This window comes from Plectrocnemia conspersa, unplaced genomic scaffold (genome assembly GCF_051122295.1).
Source record: "Plectrocnemia conspersa isolate PC_06_02 unplaced genomic scaffold, ASM5112229v1 ptg000008l, whole genome shotgun sequence".
Classification (NCBI taxonomy): Eukaryota; Metazoa; Arthropoda; class Insecta; order Trichoptera; family Polycentropodidae; genus Plectrocnemia; species Plectrocnemia conspersa.
In genome coordinates, this window is record NW_028277172.1 from 17,124,245 (window position 1) to 17,152,020 (window position 27,776).

At 30.6% G+C, this 27,776-nt stretch overlaps 3 protein-coding genes across 5 annotated transcripts; 2 read left to right on the forward strand and 1 right to left on the reverse strand.

Annotated features, from left to right (window-relative positions):
• The first annotated feature begins 1,578 nt into the window (after window positions 1-1,578).
• On the forward strand, window positions 1,579-5,225 carry LOC148233182 (uncharacterized). The gene is made up of 6 exons (XM_088189682.1): window positions 1,579-1,737; window positions 2,344-2,471; window positions 3,811-4,006; window positions 4,074-4,232; window positions 4,304-4,525; window positions 4,598-5,225. The coding sequence occupies exons 1-6, from the start codon at window positions 1,696-1,698 to the stop codon at window positions 4,793-4,795; spliced, it is 945 nt and encodes a 314-aa protein (XP_088045808.1). The 5' UTR covers window positions 1,579-1,695; the 3' UTR covers window positions 4,796-5,225.
• Window positions 5,226-6,607: 1,382 nt separating this feature from the next.
• Window positions 6,608-10,670, reverse strand: Gen (XPG-like endonuclease). Of its 2 annotated transcripts, none has more exons than XM_088190241.1 (11): window positions 10,437-10,670; window positions 10,279-10,373; window positions 9,765-9,975; window positions 9,611-9,700; window positions 9,380-9,533; window positions 9,176-9,311; window positions 8,944-9,111; window positions 8,711-8,879; window positions 8,449-8,641; window positions 8,310-8,387; window positions 6,608-8,250 (listed from the first exon to the last, which is right to left on the reverse strand). In XM_088190241.1, the coding sequence occupies exons 1-11, from the start codon at window positions 10,497-10,499 to the stop codon at window positions 7,481-7,483; spliced, it is 2,127 nt and encodes a 708-aa protein (XP_088046367.1). In that variant the 5' UTR covers window positions 10,500-10,670; the 3' UTR covers window positions 6,608-7,480. The 2 variants fall into 2 exon arrangements, with proteins under 2 accessions (XP_088046367.1, XP_088046368.1); XM_088190242.1 differs by having other exon boundaries at window positions 9,380-9,529; window positions 10,437-10,647.
• A 1,915-nt stretch (window positions 10,671-12,585) lies between these two features.
• On the forward strand, window positions 12,586-22,221 carry LOC148233184 (decapping and exoribonuclease protein-like). 2 transcript variants are annotated; one of them, XM_088189721.1, is made up of 4 exons: window positions 12,586-14,007; window positions 14,779-15,554; window positions 21,302-21,440; window positions 21,640-22,221. In XM_088189721.1, the coding sequence occupies exons 2-4, from the start codon at window positions 15,274-15,276 to the stop codon at window positions 21,895-21,897; spliced, it is 678 nt and encodes a 225-aa protein (XP_088045847.1). In that variant the 5' UTR covers window positions 12,586-14,007; window positions 14,779-15,273; the 3' UTR covers window positions 21,898-22,221. The 2 variants fall into 2 exon arrangements, with proteins under 2 accessions (XP_088045847.1, XP_088045846.1); XM_088189720.1 differs by having other exon boundaries at window positions 12,586-13,192; window positions 15,293-15,554.
• The last annotated feature ends 5,555 nt before the right edge of the window (window positions 22,222-27,776 follow it).

Here is a 27,776-nt window from a genome sequence, read left to right on the forward strand (position 1 = left end):
AAAGTTACGTTACACGTAGCATACATACACATATTTGGACATACGACTTATTTTTTGTGTTATCCGCACAATCATAATATTGTACACTAGATGTGGAGTTTTTTCTGTTGATGCTTTTAAAGATGACATATGATTTGCAAAGTGTCTAGATGGTGTTAACCAGTAGGGTAGCTAGGGTATGTGCCGCCCAGGGCGATCCTTAAAATTGCCGCCCCCCCCCCCATACATTTTTTGCAGGGTCATTAAATCAGCATTTCTTAAAATAATAAATTGGTTATTATTAAGCTGTTGTTATTCGTGGATTTATATATGTTTTAGTGTATTCTGGGTTAAGAACCACACTAGACGATCCCATCGCGAATATGCCGCCCCCAAGCAAGTGCCGCCCGGGGCGGCCCGCCCTCTCCGCCCCACCATAGCTACGCCACTGGTGTTAACTGTGATTGAGATTGAACTGAGATTTGTATACCACCTTTATATTTGTGCAAAGATTGTGACCTTTGCCAACATAATCTTTGGGTAGTGTCGACAGCTCCCGACATTCCTAATTACAGAATGGTGACGAGTTTGATTTTGAGGAAAAAACGCATTTTTTCTTATACCGTTAAAAAATCTTTATTGCAAGTTGAACTGGCATTTTTATGATTGATAGTTCAGGTTAATCCCTCTAATTGTAAAATTGATAAAATCATTATATAAATAAGAAACTATAGGATTTAAAATAATCTGACTTACCAGCTTGTAAATCGTAGAACTAAGAAGTCACTAACAAAAATTTTGCACTGTACCGCATTGTGTCCGAAAATCGAATGATTTTTTTAAGCTGGAATATTATGCATTAATAATTATTCACGATTATAACATAATTCATTATTATGACATAACTTATGTATTTTTAATTCTATAACAAATACTTCTGTGTTTTTGATTATTTAGAAATCGGAATTGTGCTCTGTTAATATATTAAGTGATTGATTACTTTATGAATCGGTTAATTATGATTTACTGCTAAAATACTGCCATATACTATTTTTGTTTTTGCTGTTTCTCAGTTATATAGTAAAAATAAAAACATAGATAATGTTCGTGTAATTGCCATATTACAACCAAGATTACATTTCAGTAATATTACTTCAATATATTATCTATCCTTTTAGATAACATTTTAGCTGATATAATTTTCCAATATATTGAATCCTTTATACATATTTATATGTAAAATCCCAGAAGTTAAGCATCTATAATATTAAAAGAAAGTTTTTTTTTGTATTTTTCCTTATTTTTTTTATCTTGATGTTACTATTTTTATAAACTAGAAAATATACATTAACCAGTAACTTATCTTTTCTGATTTCTTAAGTTTGTAATAAACGTTTATAATGATATTGAAAAATAAATAAAACATCTGTAATGAAAAGTATAAGTTTTTCCTTCAGAACTGCATTTTAAAAAATGTTATTTTTTAAGAAAATACTAATAATAAAAAGAAGAATAAAATTAATCTTCATTATTGTTAATTAGAAATTAAATTAAAATAAAGAAAACACTGTTTAGAATGCTTGGAAATGTGGCCAAATTATGCTAATCCTAATATTAGCTCGATATATATTAGAGTGATGCCATAAAACAGCATGCCATAAAACTTCAATATCAAGTGTATCTGCATCCTTAAGAAAAAAATAAGAAAGCATCAGCATGAAACTATATATTGCAGTCCTGCTTTTCTTATTTTATAAGGTACAAATTTGAATATGCTCGTTTTTTGATTTACTAACCATGAAAATATATACTATATATAAAAGGTTCTTTTTTATTTTTGAAATATAATTTGTAATTTTTTTATTTACTTTTTACATAATATTTTCAGACTTGTATTTGTATTGTGTAACATTATTCAATATATATATATATAATAACGTGTATTTTAGCTGTAAATAGTCACAATACTTCAAATTCAAATGTGTATTTTACTTAAATTTTTTGAGAAATCATCTAAAATTATTTTTGTATGTGTTTTCGTTTGATGTTAACATATTTATGTATGTAAAAAAATTGAGCTTGCTTCACAAAATTGGTGTTATTTTTATTTAAATAGCAAATATTAATGTTAATTAAAAAATCAAATTTCATAATTTCATTGATAGTTGATAATTGATTTTTTATTTATTTAAGTTTACTGCATCTTTATGAAACAAGTCAATAGTTGTACATGTATTGCATTTTTTTCCACTAATTTACCAATTATTTGTAATCTTTATTTTAATATCAGTATAAAATTATTTTTATATAATTTATATTTACACACCTACTATTTATATAATATTTTATGTTTATTAATTACAGGCTAATTCTGAGTGTACTATATCATTAGTACCTTATGGAAAATCTGTTGCATGTAAACAACAGATTTGTCCTGCACATTTACCACCAGGAGATTTGAACGATCCTGTTGTGATGAGAAACTCGCAAAGGTATGTATTAGTTTCATATTTATATAATTATTTCAACTTTCATAAGGCAAAATATTTCTTATAATATAACATATATGATTTCTAAAAAAAATAATAATCGAGTTACCATACATTACTTTTTGTGGCGGAAATCTTGCTGTGTAAAATTTTAGTGTTTTACGGCATGCATAAAATTATAATAAAGATCGCTAATAATACTAAATATTTTTTTTTTAAATTTAATAAGAATAACTTTCTTTATTAAAAAATAATACCAATTTTAGAGAAAATAAAATAAAAAATGGCCTACAGAAAAATGACAACTGATTACATAAAGGTGTTTCTGGTTCTATTTAATTTGTAAGTTTGTTGATTAAACTGTGTGCACATGTTAATATTATATCACATAAGCGATATAACTATATATTTGTTTTTGTATTCATTCATCAATCAATATTAGAAAAAAACATTACGTAACATAAAAAAATAACGTGCGAAGAAATTTGAACGGTTAAAAACGGTGTGTATGTATAATATGTTACAAATGAAGCTTTATTTTCACTGACGTTTTAGTGAAATCATATCTGAATACATTTTCACTGGTAGATTTATATTCCGAATAGCGAAAATATAATTTAACTGATAAGCGCTAAGTTATTGAGTTGTTTTTAGGTTGTGTGCCACATACGCTTTAGCTAGCAATATTTTTATGTTATTTGCTTTAGAGAAAATGTTGAGTAGATATTTCTGGATTATTTCAGACTTATGACAGTATTGTACTAATAATGCGACATTTTAGAATATTACATATGCGCTTCGAGCATTTTATTTGAAGAATAACATTAATTGCACTTTTATCATTTGTGTAGCAAGTGTGCAAATAAAACTGAAACCTATAATAACACTTGTGCTTACAATCCTATCTATGAGTTATGTTATTAGACTTTTTTGTATTTACCTAGTCCATAAAAAAGTTGTAGTTGAAAAATAAAATAATAATAAACGACTGCATTTGGTACATTTTTCCTGTTGATCATTCTTTACTCCCAAGTCAAAGTGAGTAAATGTATAATATTATCAGGTGATGCCAGTATTACGCGTATGCGTCAGCGCTGCGCGTTGTGTGTGTTTTAGTCTGCTTAGTATCACACATCACGTAATTATGCTGATGGTTACTGATTCAGTTACGATTATATTAGTAGCTCGTATTTTCTGTTTCACTGTACTATACTCAGGTCTATTATATTACGATGTTAAAATATACATTAAATTCCATTTTTGTCATGAGGCCCGGAAGCCTAGTTTTCCCAGGGTCCGGGTTCGCCCTGGCTATACTGACTAAACTAATTTATTTTTATAGAGCGATTGCAGCAAATTTATGGAATCAACCTTTCCCTGCAACGTCCCAGTATTCAAACGATGTCAGAACTTTGCTCCTCCAAATGTCGATCAGCAACAATGATGCCCAGGAAAACTACGCCTTCCTTGCCACAATGTGGATTTGGGCAACAGTTCCACAAATCAGTCAAAATCCATCTTTATGCGCTCAAGCTGACGTAAGTCCATAAAAAATCATAGCGAAAAAGCATGTGAAAAATGAATACCACAATGTCTAATTTATAGCTCATTAACGCTGCAGTCAATTGGGGAAATCCTGGAAATAATGACTGCACCGAGATGATATCGGTGGTTCAAAACATGGCAGGCTCCGTAATCAACTTCAACAAGTTTGTAACAGCCTCGGCGATACAATCGTCAGGATGTGCACTATTCAAATTGCATGTTAGTGTTGAAGTCCACCTGGCTTATTAGAATCACAGCAAATATGTAACACTGCTCAAATTTTTTTTTAGGGTTCAATGGGAACATGTACAGGAAACGGATTAACATATAATGTTGCTGGAATATATAACCGATACGGAAGTACTTACCCACCACAATTACAAACTATCAACAATGTATTGTATACCTCTCCAGTATACATTGATAAGGTCATGGGAAATCTTTTGGCAGTCAGTTTAGTCCCGCAGGGACAACAGTTGTTGGGCAACTTTGGAAATTCACTGAAAGCAATGGTTAGTCATATATGTATATTCAATATTTTAAAACGGATTGAATGCTTTCATATTAAAGCTTGCTGTTTACAGACATTTACTATGGCTACTTCACCAAAATTGACAAGATGTTGCTGCAAAAAATTCATGAAAGAATTGTGTCGTGTCAGGCGATTAACAGTGATCGACGCGAAACAAGCTGCAATAAAGACTCTCGAAGATATGGGATGTTCCGTTCCATGTGATACACCACCAAAGGCATCCCACTCTTGTGAACTTCATCATTGGTAAAACCCAGATCACAGATAGCAATTAAGAGTAAAGAATCATGACAAAAAAGCATGTTCAGCTATGTTGAACGATCCAATAACATAGACAATACATTTTAATTAAATTATTTTTATAAAAATAAATATGTACATTATATGAAATTGCTTGGAAACTTATTTACAACACCCAATAATAACATTGACTTATTAGATTAATTTAAGATATTTTTGTATTTCTGAACCAAACAGTTAATAATCAGTTTGTTTTGGATTAATAAAGTTTTAATACATGTATTAAATACCTCTCAAAAACACTTTCAATAATGATTTTAATATAAAATAGTAGGAAACAAATGACCTATGTAAGTTATATTATACACCCTTGGCAACTATAGTGTTATGTCTTAATACTTCAAGACAATATGAATAAAAGATATTAATACTAAAGCAAATTTTAAATATTTATTCCCATTCCCTTTTCCTCTTGCCTTTAATTATATCTGAAAACGTTTTCAACTAATGATTTACAGATGGAAGACAATAATTTATCCTTTATCTGTAAATTTACCTACAGCCCATCTTAGGATTACCAATTTCTTTAGAATATATCACAACTTCTTTGAATCAAGGAATACCTAAGTAATAAAAGTAATACATAAAATGAGAAGGATTATTTCAACGCGTCAAGGACAGAAATGACTTCCAACTAAAGATTGCAATAATACCGGAATTTTCAATACCGGTATTGACATTTTAATATTTTTATATAATGACAATATCATATTTTTTTAAAACACAGTAATTTAAAAAAAATATTTTCGAAAATTCGGTTGCCAAATCTTTTTTCTTTTGGAACAAAAAATCAAGGACAACATCGTCTTAACAAAATATCGTTCTTGATCGATCGTTTCTGGATGTTTCCTAAATTTTTATACCAGGGGCCAGAACACCACTCGCCAATTTATTTCAATAACTTATATTACGCATTATTTTTGTCAATTACGATTATCCAGTAGAACCTTATGAGAAAAGAGTGCGTAGAAAATTGTAAATCAGTTTGTTCAAAATGCGACATATTAAAAAACACATATATGTGATGATTGTAATTGAGATGTGATTTATTTATATTAATTTTAGAATATCGCAATAATATTAATTTTCAAAAGATTTATCTCTTGTATACTTATTTATTTCTACTCATGTTATAAGTGATATCAATTGAATTTGAGTTATACATATTATAGAATAAAAATATGTAAATACTGCACAACCATTTAGTCCCACACAATTTTGCCAAACACATTTGAAACTTTTTTGTGTACTCTCAATGATGTGGGGTAATAAAAAGCAATACTTTTTAATTATTACAACAGCAACAACAAAAAATATTTTTCAGTTAGCATGTTTAATACATATTGAATTCAAGTCCCTACTAATGTATCTGGTAGGAAGAGTTGTCAACTGACCACACTATCCGTGTATCAAATCCGTAAAAGTGATGAAAATTATCTTAATAATGCTGGCATAGTAAGAGTTCACTAGAATATTAGTTACTATTAATTAGTGTGTACAGGCAAACTTTCAAAAAATGAGAAGTTATTCATTATAAACTAACACCGCGTCATATTCCTGACATCTGTATTTTTATTGTACATATATTAGTATAAGTATTGTTAAACTCCGCCTCTATTATGTACGCACCTTCTAACGAATCATGAGTATACCTCCCGGGTAAAACTATAAACGAAACCACTGTGTTTAATTCACTTTTGAGCATAACAATGTCTTTTGTTTTGATTCAAATTACTTTTTTAAATAAAAAAAAACAGAATAGTTTAGTTTGTAATATCTTTATTAAATTAACTCGAATTATCATATTAAAGGGTTGCACATTAAAAGCGTTATATTTATATAGTTTATTTTAATTATCAAAAAGCATAACTAAAAGTAAAACACGATGAACCAAAGACCAGTTATACAACTGATTCGATTGATTTTCAATAAGCATTCCTGAAGACATTTCGTGTGTTTTAACAATGTATCAATTAGTTCATTTTTATTTGTAGCACGTGGTTTGCTATCTCTTCTAGTATATTGTAATCTAGCTGAATTTTTAATACTATTCATAAAATAACTATTATTACTATTTAAAGAATAGTGACAAAAATATAGAACCACAAGCATGAGTCACATGATTGATTAAGAGATATCTGAATATAAATGTACATTGAATAAATATACCTGTCTTGTCAACTATAAAAATCGTTTGGCAATAACCAATAATCAAAACTACAATAAATATTTTAGGAGAATAGAATACCAAGATATCTATATAATAGAAAACTAAAATTAAAATGCCATGAATTGACAAGGACTCATTTTGTTGCCTCTTATTTTTAATGTGTATTACGAAGCAATATTTGAAGGAATCCAAGATGTAATAAATCTTATCAGGCGCATTAGATGATAGTGGACCATTAAATGATATTCGATTTGCATAAAATATACGATATTGGAATAGAAGAAGACGTTGCATCGCATTGCTTTGAAATCGAAGATGCAGTTTAGGATATTTTGTACAGCATTTCAAAAAAAAAAAATCAACCTCTGATAGAAGATGAAATATGAATAAGCCAACAATCATCTGATGGGTTATTAAAAACTATTTAAAACATAATACTTTAAACACGCAATCCAATACATAAAATTAATTGAATTGCCTTAATTTTCTAACTCTCTCCATCAACGGAGTATACGGTGGGGTCTCCAAATTCTTCTTACATTCTTTGGAACCATTCTTATTAGGCGAACGGAAAGACAGATTCTTAAAATTTGATCCTTTTCTGAGTTCTAAAGATTGTTCAAAGGCGTCTTCTTGATCGTCGAGACATCCAAAAAAGTAACTGATGCGTTTTTTATTATCTTTTTGTACAGGTGTGCTGCAAAAATCGTTCACCATGTTATGCACGTCACTGAATTTTCTAAAAGATAATGGTTTGACTGGTGTCAAATTTTCTTCTGGAGATTGTTTATTCAAACATTCAATTATGCTGTGTTCATCGTTTCTTTGTAAAATACCGTCAATGATACAGGACAGTTCTTCATCACCAAAAAGGTCATCAGTATCATTCATCAATGGTATATGAATTGATTTATTTTTGATAGATTTGATAGATGAATTTTTCTTAAAGAAAAAATCTAATCTTTTTTGCTTGCCATTCAATTTATACTTTTTAGGTTTAGTTTTGAAGCTTGCGTTCAATTTCCTCTTTTTTGGTTTTGATTGCGAGTTATCGGCACAGATACTTAAGTTTTTCATGCTCTCATTTAAATCAGTCAATAGAACTTTTTTCGATCTCTTTGTGATCTTTTTCGGTTTAACTTTAGATGCTAAAAATGCGTCTACTACATCTGGATAAGCAGCTTCCATTAAATCTTGACGTTCTACCGTTGTCCACAATTTTTCTTCATCATTATCTGAAATAGTTACACGATTTAATTAAATGTATATTTTAGTTAAATGATTTTGAATTTACCTTGTAGTTGATCATCTGGAACTAATCCTTCATAATATTTATTAGAATCTTGCCATAATACTTCATAACAAGGAACACCTAAAGCATAAAATAAAATCATATAAATTATTTCATTTTGTATTATAACTCAAAGAAATACCTTTTGGAGTCCTTTTTTTCTTTATAAACGACGGAGTGATCCATGATTGATAGTTGGTACTGTTGACTAAGAGAGATATATCATCTTTTTCTCTATCTCCTCCCATTTGTAGCAGTTGCCATCTCGTTAAAAGCGGTAAAAACTTTTCAACGCAATAATATTCATTCCAGCCTAAATATTGGGTCATTACTTTCTTTAAAAATAAAATAAATTAATTAGCACTTGTATCTTTATTAATAAAATTATTATGTTATATATATACCACAAATTTAATTAAATCAGGCCTTTTCCAACGAGGTCTAAATCCCATAGGAGTTTCTTCTTTATCGATCAAGAACTCTTCAATCAAATTATTATCAGGAAACATATCACAATTATCTAAAGCTTTTTTTCTGATGTTTAATTCTATTCTAATATTAGCCCGGGACGTTCTGCAATTATTTTGCATTGATTAATATGTAATTAAATGAAAAAATAAATATAAAATTGACTAACTTATAAGATGATTGATCGCAACCGGAATGCATTTTGCATGATGTACAACCGTTTTTTGTGTGCGAGCGTAAAGTTCCAAGATGACCGCAACCAGAACATTTGGAATTATCTTCAGCATTATAACTCAATTTATCATACAACCTTGGATCTAAAGACCACGATTTCAGTCTAAAGCAAATAAAAAATACATGGTTAATTTATATAAAAAAATGTCTATAAAATCGATAACCACCTATCTAATATTTCATCATCGGAGTATTGCGCCAAAAAAGCCACTGCATTTGAATAGCCAACACCTTCAATTCCATTTCCGTTGTAATCTGAACCGCATAAAAGAGCCATTGCCACCATTTTATTTCTACCAAAGTCTATAAAAGTATATTATTATATAAAATATAACATAACCAATTTTTTTTGTAAGAGTAAATAAACATACTCAATGACTTTTTAATATTATTTAAATCGTAAACATCCACTGAGCCCGCGTTAGCCGAATTAAGACCTGTGTTTGATACAGAAAAATTTCTATAAACTCTCGTAGCTCCGTATACGAAACAATCTGAATCTTGAGATACAACTGCCGATACTGCCTTACAAATAACATATGAAGTTTTGTTAAAAATACTATATATAATATTATTCATGTAACAAATTTATTTATAGTTACTCCAGTTGAGTTAAGATGTGCACACATAGCTTCAGCTTCCCCGAAACCTTGTACACACTCAAGTCCCATACTTTTTAATAGTTTCTCACACTAAAAATCAAATATAAATATTTAAAAAAATATTAAAACGTTAAAAAGTCATATACATACATACATTTGCTAAAACATTTGAGAATCGTTTTCTTTGTCTGTCCGGCTTCTTCATTTTTTTACCATCTTCTTGAGGCTTTCTAGCACAACCTCTAAATTGTACCAAATTTCTATTTGCCATAGTAGTACCTTTTGCAACGGGTGCTTCTCCTTCGAGTACAAATATTGGTGTAACATTCTCAAACAGCAGATAAGTTGTTCGAAAAAATAAATTTCTAAAATATAACATTTGTATAAAATATTTTTAATTAATATTGTCACAACTATTTTATAATTATAGCACTAAATACACAATTTTAAGATGACTAGACATTTTCCTTTGAGAATTGTCTTCCTCAAAAATATTGTTCTTTTTTTGAAATTGCTGAAATAAACCTTTTTTTAGCTCCCGTAGCAATTTATCCTCCTCAGACAAAATTTTCCAATATAAAATCGGCTCCCATAGCTTTTTTATTTTTACTTTATTTTTTTAATATTTTCAAAATCTGGTCACCTTAATAATTTCCAATCAATCATACCTTAAATAAAGACGGGGTTGTGTATGATGATCTGCGACGTTTTGACTGTCGCAAACCCATCCAGAAAGATCAATTGCTACTCTTTCACCTCTTATCTGTATACCGAAGGCATTTTATTATACAGTTGAATTAATTATTATATGATTTTTAATGTTTACCTCATAAAGTGACTTCCTTTCGCAGTAAGGACCGAAAAGCGTCCACAAACCTTTAACGCCCATGTTTTTAGAACTTTTTGTTACTCACGATATATTTTTTTGATAGTTTCAATAGTTTTTGCATGATGTCTTTATAATGGCTTTTAGATTTAAACTTGAACTGTCAACTTAAATTGAAACATTGAGTAGGGATTGCTCAATTTATTGTGTCTCGATGTAACGCTTAGTAAATACGAGTGACTCGCAATAACGAGAATTGTCAACAAAATCAATACATTTACAAAATTTATTTGTTTCATATTATGCTACCATGATAATAAATTATTAAATTTACTTTCAAGTTACACAACTTTATAAATTCCAATATAATTACTAACATAACATTTTAATTAATACTTCTCGATCTTTGGGCTTTGAGGACCTGAACAACCTGAATAACAACAAATTAAAAAATAATAAAGTAGAATTAGATGAGGAAAGGCTTGTAACACTAACAAAGTATTTCGATTGAATTCCACAAATAGTGATAAAAGTTTTAATAATAACAATTTTAATTTAGAAAATTTTAATAATAAAAATTATAATTTAGAAAATCTAAATCAAAAACTACATTTAGCAGAATAGTTGAAAACTTATTTTATTAATTTTGATCATTCAACCGAACGTTCTGCAAAATTTAAAAAACAATTTTAAATATATCTAGCTACATATTACAAGTTAAGAAAAGAACGTCAGAATACGAATGAACAACCTCAAGATAATAATAGAATAGAAGGTGTAGTAGTTAGAATTTGATTTTGGATGAAAGCGAGTGATTGTTGATTGCTTGTTATATTTTCTTCAAAATGTTTATATATTTTATTTCTTTGTAAATTTTTTTATTTTATTCATATTTTTTACTATATTTTTCTTCGTAAATAAATCTCTATTCAAAAGTAAAATAAAAATATTATTTGACTTATATTCTTTTAATTTCTCGCACTAAAAGTTAATCCTAGTACAGTTTTTACGAAAATATTTCAGTTAAAAAAATTATTGAGCTGAACTCTCTTGCAACGCAATATGCATTCGCGCGCCCCGTACTTTGTAAACCATGTAAACAACTGTAAATCACAGTAAAATACAACGGCTAACTGTAAATCACAGTAAAATACAAATGCAACGGCTCAATCTGTGTCTAATTGCCACCCGTCACCATCTCGTCACTAAACATTTTTTATAATCTCTCTGTTTTCTTTTATTAAAGTATAAAATACTTTACAATTAACATTACTATAGTTTTATAATATAAACATATTTTTTTCATTGTGATGATATCGAGTCTATTTCACTGATCTGTTCATCATGCTTTTATGATAAAAACACTTTTCTGTGCTTGAATTATGTGCAGGAAATGATAATAAACAGGTAAAAAAAATTTTTTTCTACCTTGAGAATGAAGAAAAAATTGATCCATATATCATTGCATGCTGTTTTAACCATTTTGCTTGGTCATCTTCTATTTGTTTAGTAATATATTGTTTTAGAACAGAATAATGATTCAAGAGGGCATTTTAATTTATTTCTATTCTAAAATCAAATAGATACTCAGCCATTTTTTGAATTTGTTCATAGTGTGCTAGTTTTCATAATAACATCAAAATAAAATCTTTATATATCTTTAAAGGTTCACTCCAGTTTCTCAAATATGCTAAGCAAGTTTTATAGTAATCTGTAACATCGTCAAAAATGCAATTATGAATGATTTTTAAATGTTAATTGGAATTAAATATTCTCAAATATATTATGAATATAGTTTTTACAAACAATTACTTGAATAGGAAACATTTAACCGTCCTGACGACCTTAATCTAAACAGTGAAATAAAATACGGACGTCTGGTCATCCATATAAAAGCATGCTCTTTTATTACTTTATGCGTTAGCGAGCGAAAGGGAGGATATCTCACCACATGCGTCTGATTCTTACGTGCGTGTTACAAAAAATGATATGAGTATTCTCTAGTGCCCTAAATGCGTATAACGCACCCAAATAGCACGCATTCAATTTACCGTGTTATTGGGAAGTCTACTGTATTTGGATATTATTATCATTATTTTAATATTTGTTTGATGATACGACTCGAAGTAGCGAGAATGCAACATCTCGCGTGTTATGACCGGCTCGTCGCGCCATTCGTTTCTCTGGTGAGTCTTGCCTGTCAAATCGCCGACGCTTCTGGTGCGTACGAGATCGCGCGCATCGTAAGCGCGTCAAGATGGACACCATGCAGCTGGAGACGACGATGGACTCGTACGAGGGCGACTTCCCCACTTTTAAGTTGCCCCTCATCAAAGGTTTCTTCAGCGTGAACGAAGAGGGTCGCTACTTCTCCAGCACCAAGAACCTCTCTTACCTCCAGTGGAACCGGTTTTCATCGCGTAAGATCCACCTAGACCTGACCGTCGGCGAGAACACCTCCGTGCGCAGAACCGAAGAGAACAACAACGTGTTCTACAGATATCTTGCAGACCGTCCGACCATGGTGCAAGAGTTCGCCGGCAAGACCCTGCAGCAAGCCGGTTTCGTGTGCAACAGGCAGGTGCTGAGAAAGATGGCCAACATACCGTACCAAGACAGGGAGCACGAGGTTTTCACGGCTTATCTCTACCAAGGGAACATTTACTTGGGATACATTAAGGCCGAGGAGGTAAAAAATGATAAATGGGAGCGGTGTAGCAGATGGGGGTATAAATTTGAACAATTCTTGTTGGCCGGTAAGAGCGTGTCCTATCATTTCTTTAAATATACGTGGACAATCCTCAACTTTAAAAATATACATATGTAATGTGATCTCAATTTAACTTTTACAGATTACATTGTTCGTTTTCCCATTGCAGTCATACAGCATGGGGTATATGTCAAAAATACTTTTTCACCTTTTAAAGTAATATTCTAATACTTGTCAATGAAAAAATTCTTAAATCTATTCATTGCAAATAATAACGAGTAGCATACATGTAGCAGTATCTTCTGAACTATACCAATTCCTAATTTCTTTTTTCAGCCATAAGTTTTTCGTTAGTAGAGATAACATTTGGTAGTCGACTTACTCGTGTATTTCATATATATGAGTATCATCTTTGCTTATCAATTTACCGTTGTCGTTTGTTGACCGTACAACTTTGATATCTCCGCTATCACTTCATTTGGTACACAAATTCCGTAATCCGCTAATGGGCTGATAGATCCTTAATTTCTAATTTTTTCTTTATCGTGTCTACTGGATCTCTAGTATCAGCAATAATATAGTGAGGTGTAAACAGGGCCGACCTGAGAATATCCTGCGCACCGGACTCGAAAAAGAAAGGATATCTGGAAAAAAATTGTACAGTTAGGGAAAAAAAGGCAATCTCAAAACAATAAACAAAAATTTCCAAGGTTCTTTGCTCTCTCGGCATCCTTAAATAAACTAAAATTCCCAATTGACCCTTTTTTTTAGCTCACAACAAAAGATTTTTTGGCCCTCGAAATGCTTGCAAATAATGACAGTGGTCGGCAACATAATTTGGACACGGAGTATATTTTTTTAGTAGGTACTGATGGATCTTTTTTAGATACATATTTATATAAATTTATTATTTTTTAATATAAAATAATACAACATTATTATCTGCTAAATTTAACGAGCAGTTTCATTTGGAATGCTTTATTTTCTGAAAATGTTTCATGAATTATTTTTCTTTTGACTTGGAGTTTTAAATTTAAATCGTTCATGAGAAATGTGATATGTACCAAAAATGCTTCCGTAAGTAGACTCTTGGCTAACCCATTAAAAAGGGTCTCGCACTGTGGATACAGCTTTGGAAGATATAGTCTCAATGGGTCTTTTTATATGCAAATGCTTTCTATATTTCATGAAAAATCAAAATCATTTTTTTTAAATCTTTCTCGAAAGGCAGTTTTAAAGTGGTTATGAGAACTATTAGAAAGCATTTTAAAATTTAGTTACAAGGAACGTAGTTATCTCTCTTGGGAGTGGCAACAAATGAAAAATTAATTAGTCATTTTCTGGCATTATGTAATATATTTTTCAGGATAAAGGCATTGCTATTGCAGTTTTCTTACTTGCGCAAACGTAATAGCTGTGGATCGCTTTAGATATATGTATATGCATTGTGCAGATTAATCTAAAGCTTGATAACTAAATTTTTTTGCAAAAAATTTTTCAAAATCTTGCACTTTTCCAAATTATAATAGTTATAGGAAGAAATATATATCCTTATTTTAAAATTCAAATTCATTCGTGGTAAAAATATTTGTTTGTGCATTTTTAATTCATACATTTTGAACATGAAGAAAGCATTAAATTGTTAATACATTTTCGCTAAAGGTTTGATTAATTTACTTTGTTTATAAAATAAATATTTGCTTTTTGTATTAGTTTTAAATATTTTGCTGCTTTTTAGCAGTAGCTCTAGAATGTCATCTAAGGGCCGCTCCCCTAACTTGAGAAGCAATGGTTTACAAGCATAATCTTTATTATCAAAATGCGAAACGTAGTCAGTAAAAATCGGAAGGCTTGGTGCAGCTGATAGGTGACCTTTCAATCTTATTTTTATTTTTATCTGTAAATGTAAACTCATATCACTTAAAAAAGTTCAAGAATATTTTTAACAATGAAAAGGTTATTTATTTTTAGTTATCTCTATTGTTGGTTTTTGTGAATATTTTAAACATGATTGAAGAAAGAATCATATAAAATAAACTGTTATCTATATTATAGCAATACATATGTATGTTTATGTAAAAGTTGAGTGTTGTCTGTGTATATTTTCGTATATGAATTATATTCTGTATGCGAAAAATCATTGCAGCGAGACCGGGTTTAGAGCCCGTCACTAATGTACCTGTGAAAGAGGGTGAAGAGTTTGCGTGCGTTTTTACGACAAAGTTGAGAGATCACCGCCTACTTTACGCGGCCGAAATGGACGGTGTGTTTATAGATTTCGGGGAAAGAGTGCCTGCCGTTCCCGACACGCAAAACTTTGGCGAAGAGCTCATCATCACTGAGTTGGGAAAGAAGAAGTTTGTCGAATTGAAAACTTGCAGTTTTAGCGAAACTAATCCCAATTTTAGGTTAATTTGTATTTTCATACACTTCATACATTGTTCATTCCGGATTAGATAAAGCGATTTTTTATTTCAAACGATAATCCCTCGTAAATTGCATACTTTGCCAAATGCGGTTTGATCTTTATAGATATATAGATAAAATTGTATGCGAATATTTTTATTAATATAATATGTGAATTTTGGGTTTATACCTGTAAAGCTGCAGCGATAAATATCGTACGAAACCTTAATCTAGTGTTCCATATTTGGGCAACTATATGTTGGTCTCTTAGTTATTTAGATCAAAAATAAAATTTTAGAATAAAATACATTTGATCATAAATGACGACAGCTTTCGTTTTTGTCAAATGTATTCATTCTTAAATATTGATATTTTCTCTTAAAGTAGTCCTCTTCAAATATAATATATTTATGCCAGTTTCTTACATTTTGTTAAATGTACTGTTTGGTATAGTCTTCTGCTTACTCAGCTATTTTATCTTTATCTTCTTTAAGATTTCAAAACGTTGTCCTTTCAATGTCTTCCAAAGTCACAGGGGGCTATATTTGATGAATACGGCATCACAACTATGCCACTTTAGGCTAAAAATTCAAGGATTATTAGTGAAAAGTGAGCCAGTGAGTTATTCTCCCGTATTTCTCCTTATTAACCGAACGATCTGGTGGTAACTTGTGGTAGAATATAATGTTATAATCGAAGAAAACAGTAAGGACAACCTCGACATTCGATCGAACTTGACGTGCTTTTTTCGATCTTGGCTTTTCAGGGTGCTTTTGTTGAAACGATTGGACCTTTATTTACATGGCATAACTATACACCCATGATTCATAACTTGTTATGACACACTAGAGCAGTGTTTCCCAACCTACTTTATGTCATGCCCCACCGTAATCTTTTCAAAAGTCATATGTCCCACCGGCCTCTTTTTTAATTAAACAGTAGTGTGGAATAGTTGATAATTGCCGACGTGTCCCATCTCTGAAGCGTGGTGCCCCACCTCTGAGGCGTGATGCCCCACCGTGGGAAACACTGCACTAGAGCAATTATGGGCCGTCTCCGACTTCATTCAAAATTTTTTTCATTCAATAGCTTTTGATGAAAATTTTCATGCATCTTTTATAACATTGCACTAATTAACTGCACTTCATTCCATTTTTAACGCAAATTGAATGCAAATTTTTGTACTGTTCTTTTTAAAATAGAGACATTTTTGAGCTCAACTAAACGCAAATTTAATGGAAATTATTTGTAATGTTATTTTAAAATAGAAAAATCGCCGAATTTGCATTCAATTCATCAATACTAAAGAGTTGAACACAAATAACGTGTCCAATATAGGTGACAATTGTCATGCGCAGCACAGACAGTGGTATAAACAAAAGAAAAAACGAATAGCTCAAGAAATAAAAATATCGTCGATACACATGCTTTGGCCATAATTATGGGGCACCCTTTAAAATGGTGTGTAACTCTTTACAAGTGCATATTATGACTGAAATATTTTAGCAGATAGTTTTACCCGTAATTCTGAGAACTATACAAAGAAATTTGTCGTTTTTAATTGCTCACTTGAATTTTAAAAAGGAATTGCAGTTCTAATTATTCAGTTTCGCTTAGGTGACCATTATGTTCAGTTACGTGATTTTGGATCCTTTATTTGTCGTTTTAATTTTTTTTATTTAATAATTTATTATGAATATTATATAAACATTTAAAAAATGTCAAAAAACACGAATTAAATGAAGCTAACATACTTGACTGAATATGTCGGAAATTAGTATACACATTAATTCTTCACGACACGCTGTACAAAATGCTTTGAAATAGTTCAAAGAATGCGGTTCTTACAAATCAAAGCTAAAAACTGGAAGAAAACAAAAGATAACTGCACAGGAAGGTCGAATCTCGGTTTGTGAGTCCCTTAAAAATTGTTGTAAAACGCCTTCAAAGCTGGCTGCTAAAGACTGCAAGCGGAGGGCCATCCTTATGTTTGCGGACAGTGAGAAGAAGGCTCAACGATGTGGGTCTCAGAGGTGGTAAAGCCTGATACAAACTGTAGCTTTCAGAAATAAATAAAACTTGAAGGTCAGAGTGGGCCTGAAAACACTGAGATTGGAGATCTGAAGCTTAGGCGAAAGTCATTTAGTCTGATTAAGATAATTTTAAACTGAAATTGGTTAATATAAAAAAATATTAAAAACTTAATTTATTCTAAAATTTTTAAAGCAATAATTAAAAAAAATAATCATTCTTTTTTTAAACATTTTTTGAAGTTTTTGGGACCTCTAGTGTAATACACGTTCGTCGAAGAGCTAAAGAAGAATATTTAACTGATTGCATAGTACCCAAAGTCAAATATTGTGGCGGAAGCGTTATGCTCTGGGGTTGCATGGTAGCAGCAGGGGTAGGAAACATGTACACTTGCGAGGGTAGTACGAATAATGACATTTATATTTCAACGTTGGAATTCACTTTAATAGATTTCTATTAGAAAATATTTCCAAGCACAGACCGCGCTTCCATCCGATACCATACCATACTTCGCTAAAAAGCAGGGATTGGTTTGCGTCAAAGGGTTTAACGCTTTTAGGATGGTCTACACCAGTGGTCACCAACATTTTTGAGAAAAAGGCCAGATTGATTTTTTTTAAAATCTGGTGGGCTGAGTAGAAAATGAATTCTTATTCCGATTAGAATCCAATTAGAATATTCATTTATATGTGCTTATTTTATAATACAAAAATATTTATAATAATGTAGGAATATCTAATTTATATTTACAGCTAATTAAAAAAGGATATAGAATAAAGTAATAATAAAGGCCATCCAATTATTGAATTTATTTCTTTGTGTAGTTTTACATATTGTATGGATGTTAATTTATCTATTGAGTTATAAACAAAACAATTAAGAAAAATATTTATGTGTATGTACATATACTGATTAAACTACATACATATTAAAAAGGAAGAAAGTAATAATAAAGGTATTTCAAGTATTGAATTTATTTCTATATATAGTTTTTTTAGTGTTACATATTGTATGATGTGAACATACACTGTCCAAACTAAAATATATAAATTTGATCACATGTAAATTGTGATTAGTGTGAAGTTTGCGCATTTTTTGATGAAATGAATTCTTTTAATTTCGGTTTTAATTTTGTAGTGCCAATTTGCAAGTAATTTTCGAGATTTTTTGATTTTATATATTTTAATTTGGAAAATGTTTGTTCGCATATGTGCTCCCAAAAATTGAAGTTGTTTTTCTAGCGCTTGTTTTTAACTTGGGAAAGTCTGACTCATTTAATTTAGCATAAAAGGAAATTAATGTTTCATTTTTGAAAAATATCTTCACGCTATCATTTGCTTGAAAATTATCTTCGACGTCATTCATCGGAATGTCAATTGCAATCTTTAATGCAATCTTCGAAAGAGAAAATGTTTTTCGCAAAGGTTTTAAACAAACTGTCACGGTATGGAAAATGGGTGAATTGATATTGAGTAATATGATTTTTGAATAATTCTAAATTATGTTCAAACAAATGATATAATAAAGGTGATTTACTAATTAATAGTGTCCCTGCAGTTTCAAATTTAAAATATTAAGGTGTTAACATACGTATGTAAGTTAAAAAGGCGAGACGCCACGACCACTTGGGATCCGATAGTTCAATCTGAACATATCCATTTCAGTTCTGAGCTCAAAAATCGCTTTAATATCTTTCCACGACTCAACAATCGCACTTCAGTATGGTACAGCAAATCTCCATACTCAGCCTCAATCATTTCAAGAAAACTTTTGAATTGACGATGATTCAGACCAGTCTTGCGAATGAAGTTACTGTTGTTATTATAACAGACATTACCGACGAATTATGCAATGAAAATTCAAAGATTTTCTAATACCTTTAATTTTTAGAAATTTACTAAGTTCGCCGATAAATCCAATATTTGAGCCAATCATATTTTTAGCACAATCCGTTGTAACCGCTGATAATAAATTCCAGTTAAGTTTTAAGTCATAATAGTTTCTGATACACATGAAAATATGTTTTCACCGGTAGTTCTATCTTTCAAACCTTTTAATCCTAATAGTTATTCTGTTACTTTTCGTTTAAATTAACAATTGAGCTATGTGACTTACGTCTTCACTCTCATCCAGTGCAATTGAAACATTTGTAAAGTCGAGAACCTTTTCTTCGAGCTGCTTCTTCATATCAGCGCCTATATCTTCAAATCTTCAAACAATAGTCGATGCAGATAAGCTCAGCCATAAAATTATTCACTTTTTCAGGACATATTTCCTCAGCAAGGGCCAAACAAATTCGTTTTACAAAATCTCCTTCAATAAATGGTTTTCCTTTGCTACGATTTGGCTAGATCGAAAACTTTCTCTAACCATGCATATATTTTTATTACTAAAAATAAGAATATTTTTTTATAGATTTTTAAAGTCTTGGGTGAGCTCAGTTTTTTCTTTCGCAAATCCTCTTGAAATATGTCATATTTTGTCGCATGTTTTGTAGTGTAGTGTCGTTTTAAATTATATTCTTTTAAAACAGACACCATTTCATTGCAAATTAGACATATGCATTTGTCTTTCTTTTTTTTTTACAAAAAATAACGAATTGACCACTGTTCATTAAATACGCGACACTTGGCGTCTAGTTTTCTTATCCTTGACATTATATTGAGGCACTATAATTTAATGAATTTCAATCGTAATTTTAAAAACAAAATTTGCACTACCTACTACCTAATCAAATTCCGATTGATTAATTGAAATATAGCTGCCGTGAATTCACAACCAAATAACAAAATTCTATAAAATGAATACATCTTATACGAATTATTTATACGCAGAAATCGAGAATTTTTGGAGGGTCGGATGAACATTTTTGGCGGGCCGGATCCGGCCCGCGAGCCGTATGTTGGTGACCACTGGCCTACACAGTCACCAGACTTAAATCCTATAGAGCAGGGGTAGCCAAACTTTTGATTACTACGGGCCACCTGCTTTTTATGTTATTGGTGTCGGTCTACTAACATTGTATGTGTTAAATGGTCATAAGAAAAGTAGTAATTAATTAAAGCCAAAAGTACATAAGTTTAAATTTAAAATAAACATAGATAATACCAATACCTATTCAATATCAAGTTATTTTAGTAACAGAAATTAATGATTACTTCACACAAACATAATAATAGTTTATAAATAAAACAATATGTTTTTTTTCATTTTTATTAATGCAATGTGCTTGTAAATATGAGCTATTATTATATATGTCGTATCAGAGGACGCACTGGAAGCATGACATGAGCATTATAGGCAAAATTAAAAGAAAACGTTGCCTTACACAATTTTGCAAACCCAAAATTAAGCTATGAGAAAAATTACAAATGCAATGGAAAAAATTGTCTCCATCCGCCTGCACGTCATTAGTTGGCAGTATGTCAAAAAGGGTTGCAGCTGTAATTATAACTAATGGTGGGCCGACTACTGCTTTGAGGTTCGGATTCTTTTTAGGGACGTATCAGATCTGCGTACTTTAATTTATTATTTTAGTTAAAACAACCCAAGTCAGATATTAAGGTTTCACTTTCACATTGCTAATTTTTTTGTTGCAATTTTCGATGAATTATTATTACATAACGTAAAAAAACTTAAATCGCTTTATCTAATGATACAGTATGAGAATATTTATGAATTATTTCAACTAAATCCTGTTTTCATCCCTTTATTATAGAAAGAACAAGTCACGAGAAATATGGCTTCAGTGTTTTGTAGCCGGAGTAGAGACTGTAGTTATAGGTATCAGAAACTACAACGGTATTGTAAGTCAATTGAAAAAGTTTAGTACAGAAGAGATGTGGGAAATAGGAAGGGTAAATATTTTAGATGCATATCAGATATCAAACTATCCTAAGTTATTTATTATACATTTTTATCATAAGGACATAGAATAAAATTGAAAAGAATTTACATTACAATCTTAAAAATTGATTTGGGATTGTTTGATATGCATCATCTTTATGTTTTAATAATATTTATTTAAAACTGAATTAAAATGTTTTAATTTTAAAGGAATTCTGGAGTCCAATAGTTTGCATGAACTTTATGGAAAGGATGTTAACGTTCATCAAAGAGTGCTTCCAACATGAAATGAAGAATTTGTCTCAGTGGAAGCCCGAAGATGACATCACCCACTTTCCGCCTTTGGAGCTGATCTTCGAGAGGGCTCCAGGATCTAATGTCATGTTATCCAGGAAGGAATGCAACGGTGTTCGACAATATTTGTACGATTGGTTCTTGAACGGCGTTGCGGTTGACGCGAACTGCTAATTTCATGTCAGTGAAATAAAAATGTGATTGTAAATAGTTGACTGATCTAAATTCGTCAGAGATGATGTATACTTTTCGAATACTTGAAGATGAAGAATGAAGTAAAACGAATAAATTTTAAATTTATTTCAGATCCTACTTTTTATTTTTAGATAATCGATGTTCTGTGACTATTTTAGTATATACATTGTAATTTGATGTTAATATAATTGACTTGCTGAATAATTTATAATACAGGTATTATATAATTAAATTGAATGAAATCAATACAAAATGAAATTTAGTGACATATTTATTCGTGAAATAAAATAATTTCTTCAAATACACATTACTTTTATTAATTTAACATATAATAAATCAAAACCTATAATTGTTTGCTCTGACGAGAAATATTTTCTAATAAGACAAAAACGAGCGAAGTTATGAACCAAAATGATGGATATGTATTAAAAATTAGTGACATCTTCACCTATTAAATTGAACTTTGGCTTTAGGTTTCCTATTATTTTTTCAGAAAATTAAAAATACACAAAAAAGCTATTCGATATAATAATAATTAATAAAAATCATAGGTATTCAATATATTTTTTCAAATTATTTGTGCCTATATATAGGCATTCTAGTTTTGTGAGATATTTAAGTGGAAGGAGTGCAGCTTTGTATCGTCGAACAGTTTCTATAATCCCACTTGAACGACTTCATTGATCATTCAACAGGAATTGAATGCAAAGTCATATAAAACTATGGCGAATATTATTTATGAGATAATTATTTGTAATTTTATGAAAATTAATACATATGTATACTTTGGTTAATCTAAGAATGAATTACTTATATTATATCGCAGCAAATATACCACTCACAAGTCACGAGCTAGTCGCGCTTTAACGAATAACTTATTGCAATACGCATTATATGGGTTATAAGAAAAAGTCTACGACCCCGTCGACAAGTGTCATTGTTGTACCCACAAGTTAATTTTGTATGTGACAGTTACGCAACTATTCTAAAAAGAAAGACAGCGGAAATAAACAAATCTAATTACACCCCCAAATTTTCGTGTTGAGATTGGAATACCTCGAACAAGCTTCATTTTCGACAGCACCTCCATTCAGAATTTACTTCCGAAAAGATTTTTCATTTATGGGAGTTCATCCGAACTACATCCACACACTTAAAAGACCGAGAAAACAGCCGCTTCCCTCTTCAAGTCAACCCTGGCCCAGCTACGACGTGCAAAATACAGAGTTCAACATGATCTTCGGAGACGACTAGGTTTATCAGAAGAATTCACAAGAAGGTTACGAAAAAATTATTTAAAAAAAAATACTCAAACATGCATGCGAAACGAAGGCACAGTAGTAGCTTTAAATTTGCCGCCTTACAATTAACATTAAATGGGAGCAGTGCTCTGTCATTTGTTTTTTTAATAGTGAAGGGGTCAAATCCATTGAAATTCATAGACAAATGAAGGTTCATTATTGTGATTAGGGATTACAATACCGGTATTGAGGCAAAAATCGATCTTCGATAATACCGGTAGTGCTGAATTGCCATAGACAACACAAAGTATTTTTAGAAGTACCTGAATATAAAGAAGATTGTTGAAAAACTTCTTATTGTTTGAAACATGAAATATGCATTAATATACAGACGGATAAATGTCGGCAATTTGAGTCAAAACTTGTTAATTATATTTTACAGGTGACAATAGTTACTATATTTTTATTAAATATATTTAAAAATGCTCCGACTCATAAATCCTTGAATTTTTTCGCAAAACTCGCAATTACGTATCAACATCCAACAATATATCACAGCATTAACTTAGCAATACAGCATTTAGTTCGACTTAAGATGAATGGACATCAGATTTGTCCACTAAACAACATTTAAAGATGCTAAATACATTGTAACAATTAGGTCTATGTAGTTGTAATGTAATCAAAAAAGTGATTCACAATCTCACAAAATAATTCTACAAAAAAAAATCACCCATGCTGAATCGTGGTAAACATGACAACAATAGATGATATAATTAAAATTTTAGATATAATTCACGGAGTATTCGAATGATTGGGCTTTGCTGATCACTAAACATGGTGAAACATGCGAGTGGTACTCAGATTGTTTTTATTACCAATTCATTAAACTAATGATAATAATGTCAATACCGGTATTGAAAATTCCGGTATTATTGCAATTCCTAATTGTGATGCATGCCTGTTATTCACGCAAGTGTCTGAGTGAACTAGAAAATTCTTAAGCAGACTTTTAAGCACTACTACTTTGCTTTCGGCTTGGAATAAACGAGAGTTGGGCTGAATTCGCAGCAAGCAGAGTTACACCGAATCGACCGAGACGACATTTAGAAGACCGCGAAAGCAACCGCTTTTCACTTTGACCGTTAGACCAGGTCCAGCTAAGTAATCATTTGAATCCCAAGAGTTCTCCCGATAGTACTACGTGACGTAGTACTACGGTGAGGACAGACACGTATATACACTTTGTATGTACATACATATATTCATTATTATATGAATTGTTCAGCCATATCTTAAACTATCTTATATAAAAACTTTTCGCCCAATAAAATATGTATATCAATAAATACTTTTACGTTTAAAATAAATACGTTTGTATATTTTAACTTGGTTTTTGAAATATATTTCATATTCTATAATTCAAAGTCTAGATAAATATTTAGTTTAGTTTCAATACGGAGAAAAGTAATTCGTGTTATTTTCAAGTATTATAATATAGTAGTACATATTTTATTCGATCATATTATTTAAAATAACATACCATACATAATATAAGTCAGTCTTGTTTTTTTAATAGTGAATTGTATGTACAAGACTCTAATATCGATACTTTTCACTTATCTCTATAAATTATTCATTTGATGAAATATACTAATTTAATTTAAATAGGAGCTGTATATTTAGCATAAAATTGATCCGTAGTTTTAAAATAAAACAATCGGAAATTTAAAATAGTTGTAGGTTATAGTGAATATTAATTTTAAAAATTGCTTCATTTTAAAACTGGCAGTAAATTATATTTTTGAATAAACATTTATTCAAAAGATTATACGACCACGAAATATTCAATATTAAGTTTTTAAGCAGCTTCGTTTCGACGATATTCTTCCTATATGAAGTCTGACAGTGTCTAGTTCTCATTACAGGGGATTATGGGCACAGCGTACTAGTGAACCATGAGAGTTCATGTGAGCCAGACCAGAAAAGGGGTGGCCATATACATAATTTCGTTACTTTTCTTGCATATTAATACCATGTAATAAGGTTGAAAAAATATTTCTGATTAAAATGTAATATTATTATTTTTTATATTAAATTGAATACGATTATACTATCAACCTCTCACAAGTACGATATACTAGCGATGTAAGACGGTAACTAATATATAAAATACCTCGATTAAAATCCTATATGAACTCTAATATTTTTCTATTTCTATCATGTCAAGGAGATTGAAATAAGTGATTATTATACATTTGTTGTGTAATTCCGATTGACATCACAGATTAGAGTTTCCTAGATTTTACTAAACTCATAGATAAATACCGTGATTTATAATTAAAATAAAATCGATCTAGGTAGTGCATAGTGACATCAATTGCTTGTAAACTCTAATAATAGTTTATAATTAATATTAAATAAATTTACAGACTGATTTCTGGTGTCTCATTACGTGTAGGCGTTGATTGTGTTTATCCCGTTGTAACGTATTCGGCTAACACTAGTTATATTACAACGGAAGATATACAATAAATATATAAAAGTATTTGGAAATGACATGTTATACATAAGTTAGTTAATTTCTGAAAATTATGCTTGGATACGAACCTCAAGAGTCACGTCGAAACGAGCTTGCTTAATATGTGTTTTTGAGTCAAGCAGTAGCAGGAGGGTATATTGAGTGAGAAGGTCGCATTAGTCAGTACGTGAAGCTGACAATAAATTTATTATTTTAATTATTAAGAATTTTTTTATATATTCATGAAATTATACGAATATTAATAATTGCGTTGAAGCGTATAGTAAAAAAGCACCGCTTCAAACTACAAATTTCACCGCTTCAATGTGAATTTTATTAAAACGGTCCAGGGCCGGCTCATGTGGATTTTTGAGTCGCGCGGTAGCAGGAGCGCATATTGAGTGAGTAGGTCGCATTAGTCAGTACGTGAAGCTGACAATTAATTTATTATTTTAATTACCGATAAAGTTGATTTTTTTTCCTAATTCCTGCAAATTATGGTTGGATACGAATCTCAAGAGTTGCGTCAAAGCGTATATGTATGTAGGGGGTTTTAAAATTAACGCAATATTTGAATTTGCCGTCATTTGTGCAGTAAATGTTGGCAACCCTGAAAAAAAAATTGACAGCTGAGAGTTTAGGGTTAGTAAAAATGGAGCGTTACACGATACAACAACGTGTTTTGATTATTGAACAATATCTCAAAAATAATGAAAGTTTGGCGGCCGCAATTCGAAAATTTAATACAAAATATAGTCGGAATAGTGTTTTAAGTTCGTTAATCGCCAAAAGATTAATTGAAAAATTCAGAGAAACTGGATCAGTCAGCAAAACACACTGGTCGTCCAAAAACAAGCCGTTCAAATGTCAATATCGAAGCAGTGCGTGAGAGTGTTGGTGGAAATCCCGGAACATCAATTCGACGTCGTGGACAAGAATTGCAAATTTCAAGAAGCTCTTTACAGCGTATACTCACAAAAGATCTGTGTCTCCATGCTTACAAAATTCAATTAACACAACAACTGAAGCCTAATGACCATGCACACCGAAGAGAGTTCGCTGTTAATTTTGGGACGCCCTTATATACTAAAAAAAGCACCGCTTCAAACTACCATTTTGTGTACAAATTTATTAAAACGGATCAGATTAATGCGGGTTTTTGTGTCAGCTGTAGCAGGAGCTGAAAATTAATTTATTATTTTAACTTATAAAACATTTTATATAAAATAATCATAAAAAAATATATAAATACGAATTTCTCAGGTGACACTTTTATATTTTCTTTCATTCGCGAAATTAAAATAGCACAAAGAGCTACTAATTCACTATCAATGCGTCCCTGAATTGGACATTTAATATAATATTTAAATTTTTGGGGGAAATTCAAATTCAAAATGAGTTATAACAGGAGTAAAAATAATTAACACCCACAATTAAGAAGTGCGGCACCAGATTGAAATCAATGACATATATTTATTTAATTATAAATTATATTGCATTAAGATAATCATCATATTAGAAAAATCTGGGAAAACCTAATCTGTGATGATCTATTGAAATTTTAATTATATAATAATCATTATCCGATTTCCCAGATACTATAGAAATAGAAAAATATCATATGTGATTTATATCATTGGTCTGTGGTTATGAACTGATGACAAGTGCTATATCTAAAAGTATGTTTGTAAATTTTATATTTTTTTAAAATGCTTAAATATTTATCTTGGTCTCAAATTTCTATGATTGTTAATTTTTATCGGTTCTTTCTGAAACATATTCTACCACCTTATCGTCTCATGTTATTAAATAATTTATTTCGTATCACTTTTATTCCTTGAAACACTTCTTTCGTTCATAAATGAGCACATAATAATTTTAAAGACAAGAAATATCATTAATCGATACATTGAAATAATAATGGAATGTATAAAATAGAAATAAACTTTACTACCATATTTAATTAAAATTTTAATGTTTTGGCGCCCGCACGCGTGTATAATATCCGAATGAATGGGTGGTGGATACTGTAAGGATAATATCGTGTTTAGTGCATATTACTTGCCGAGTAGCCATGGGGTGCGGTTGTCTGCACA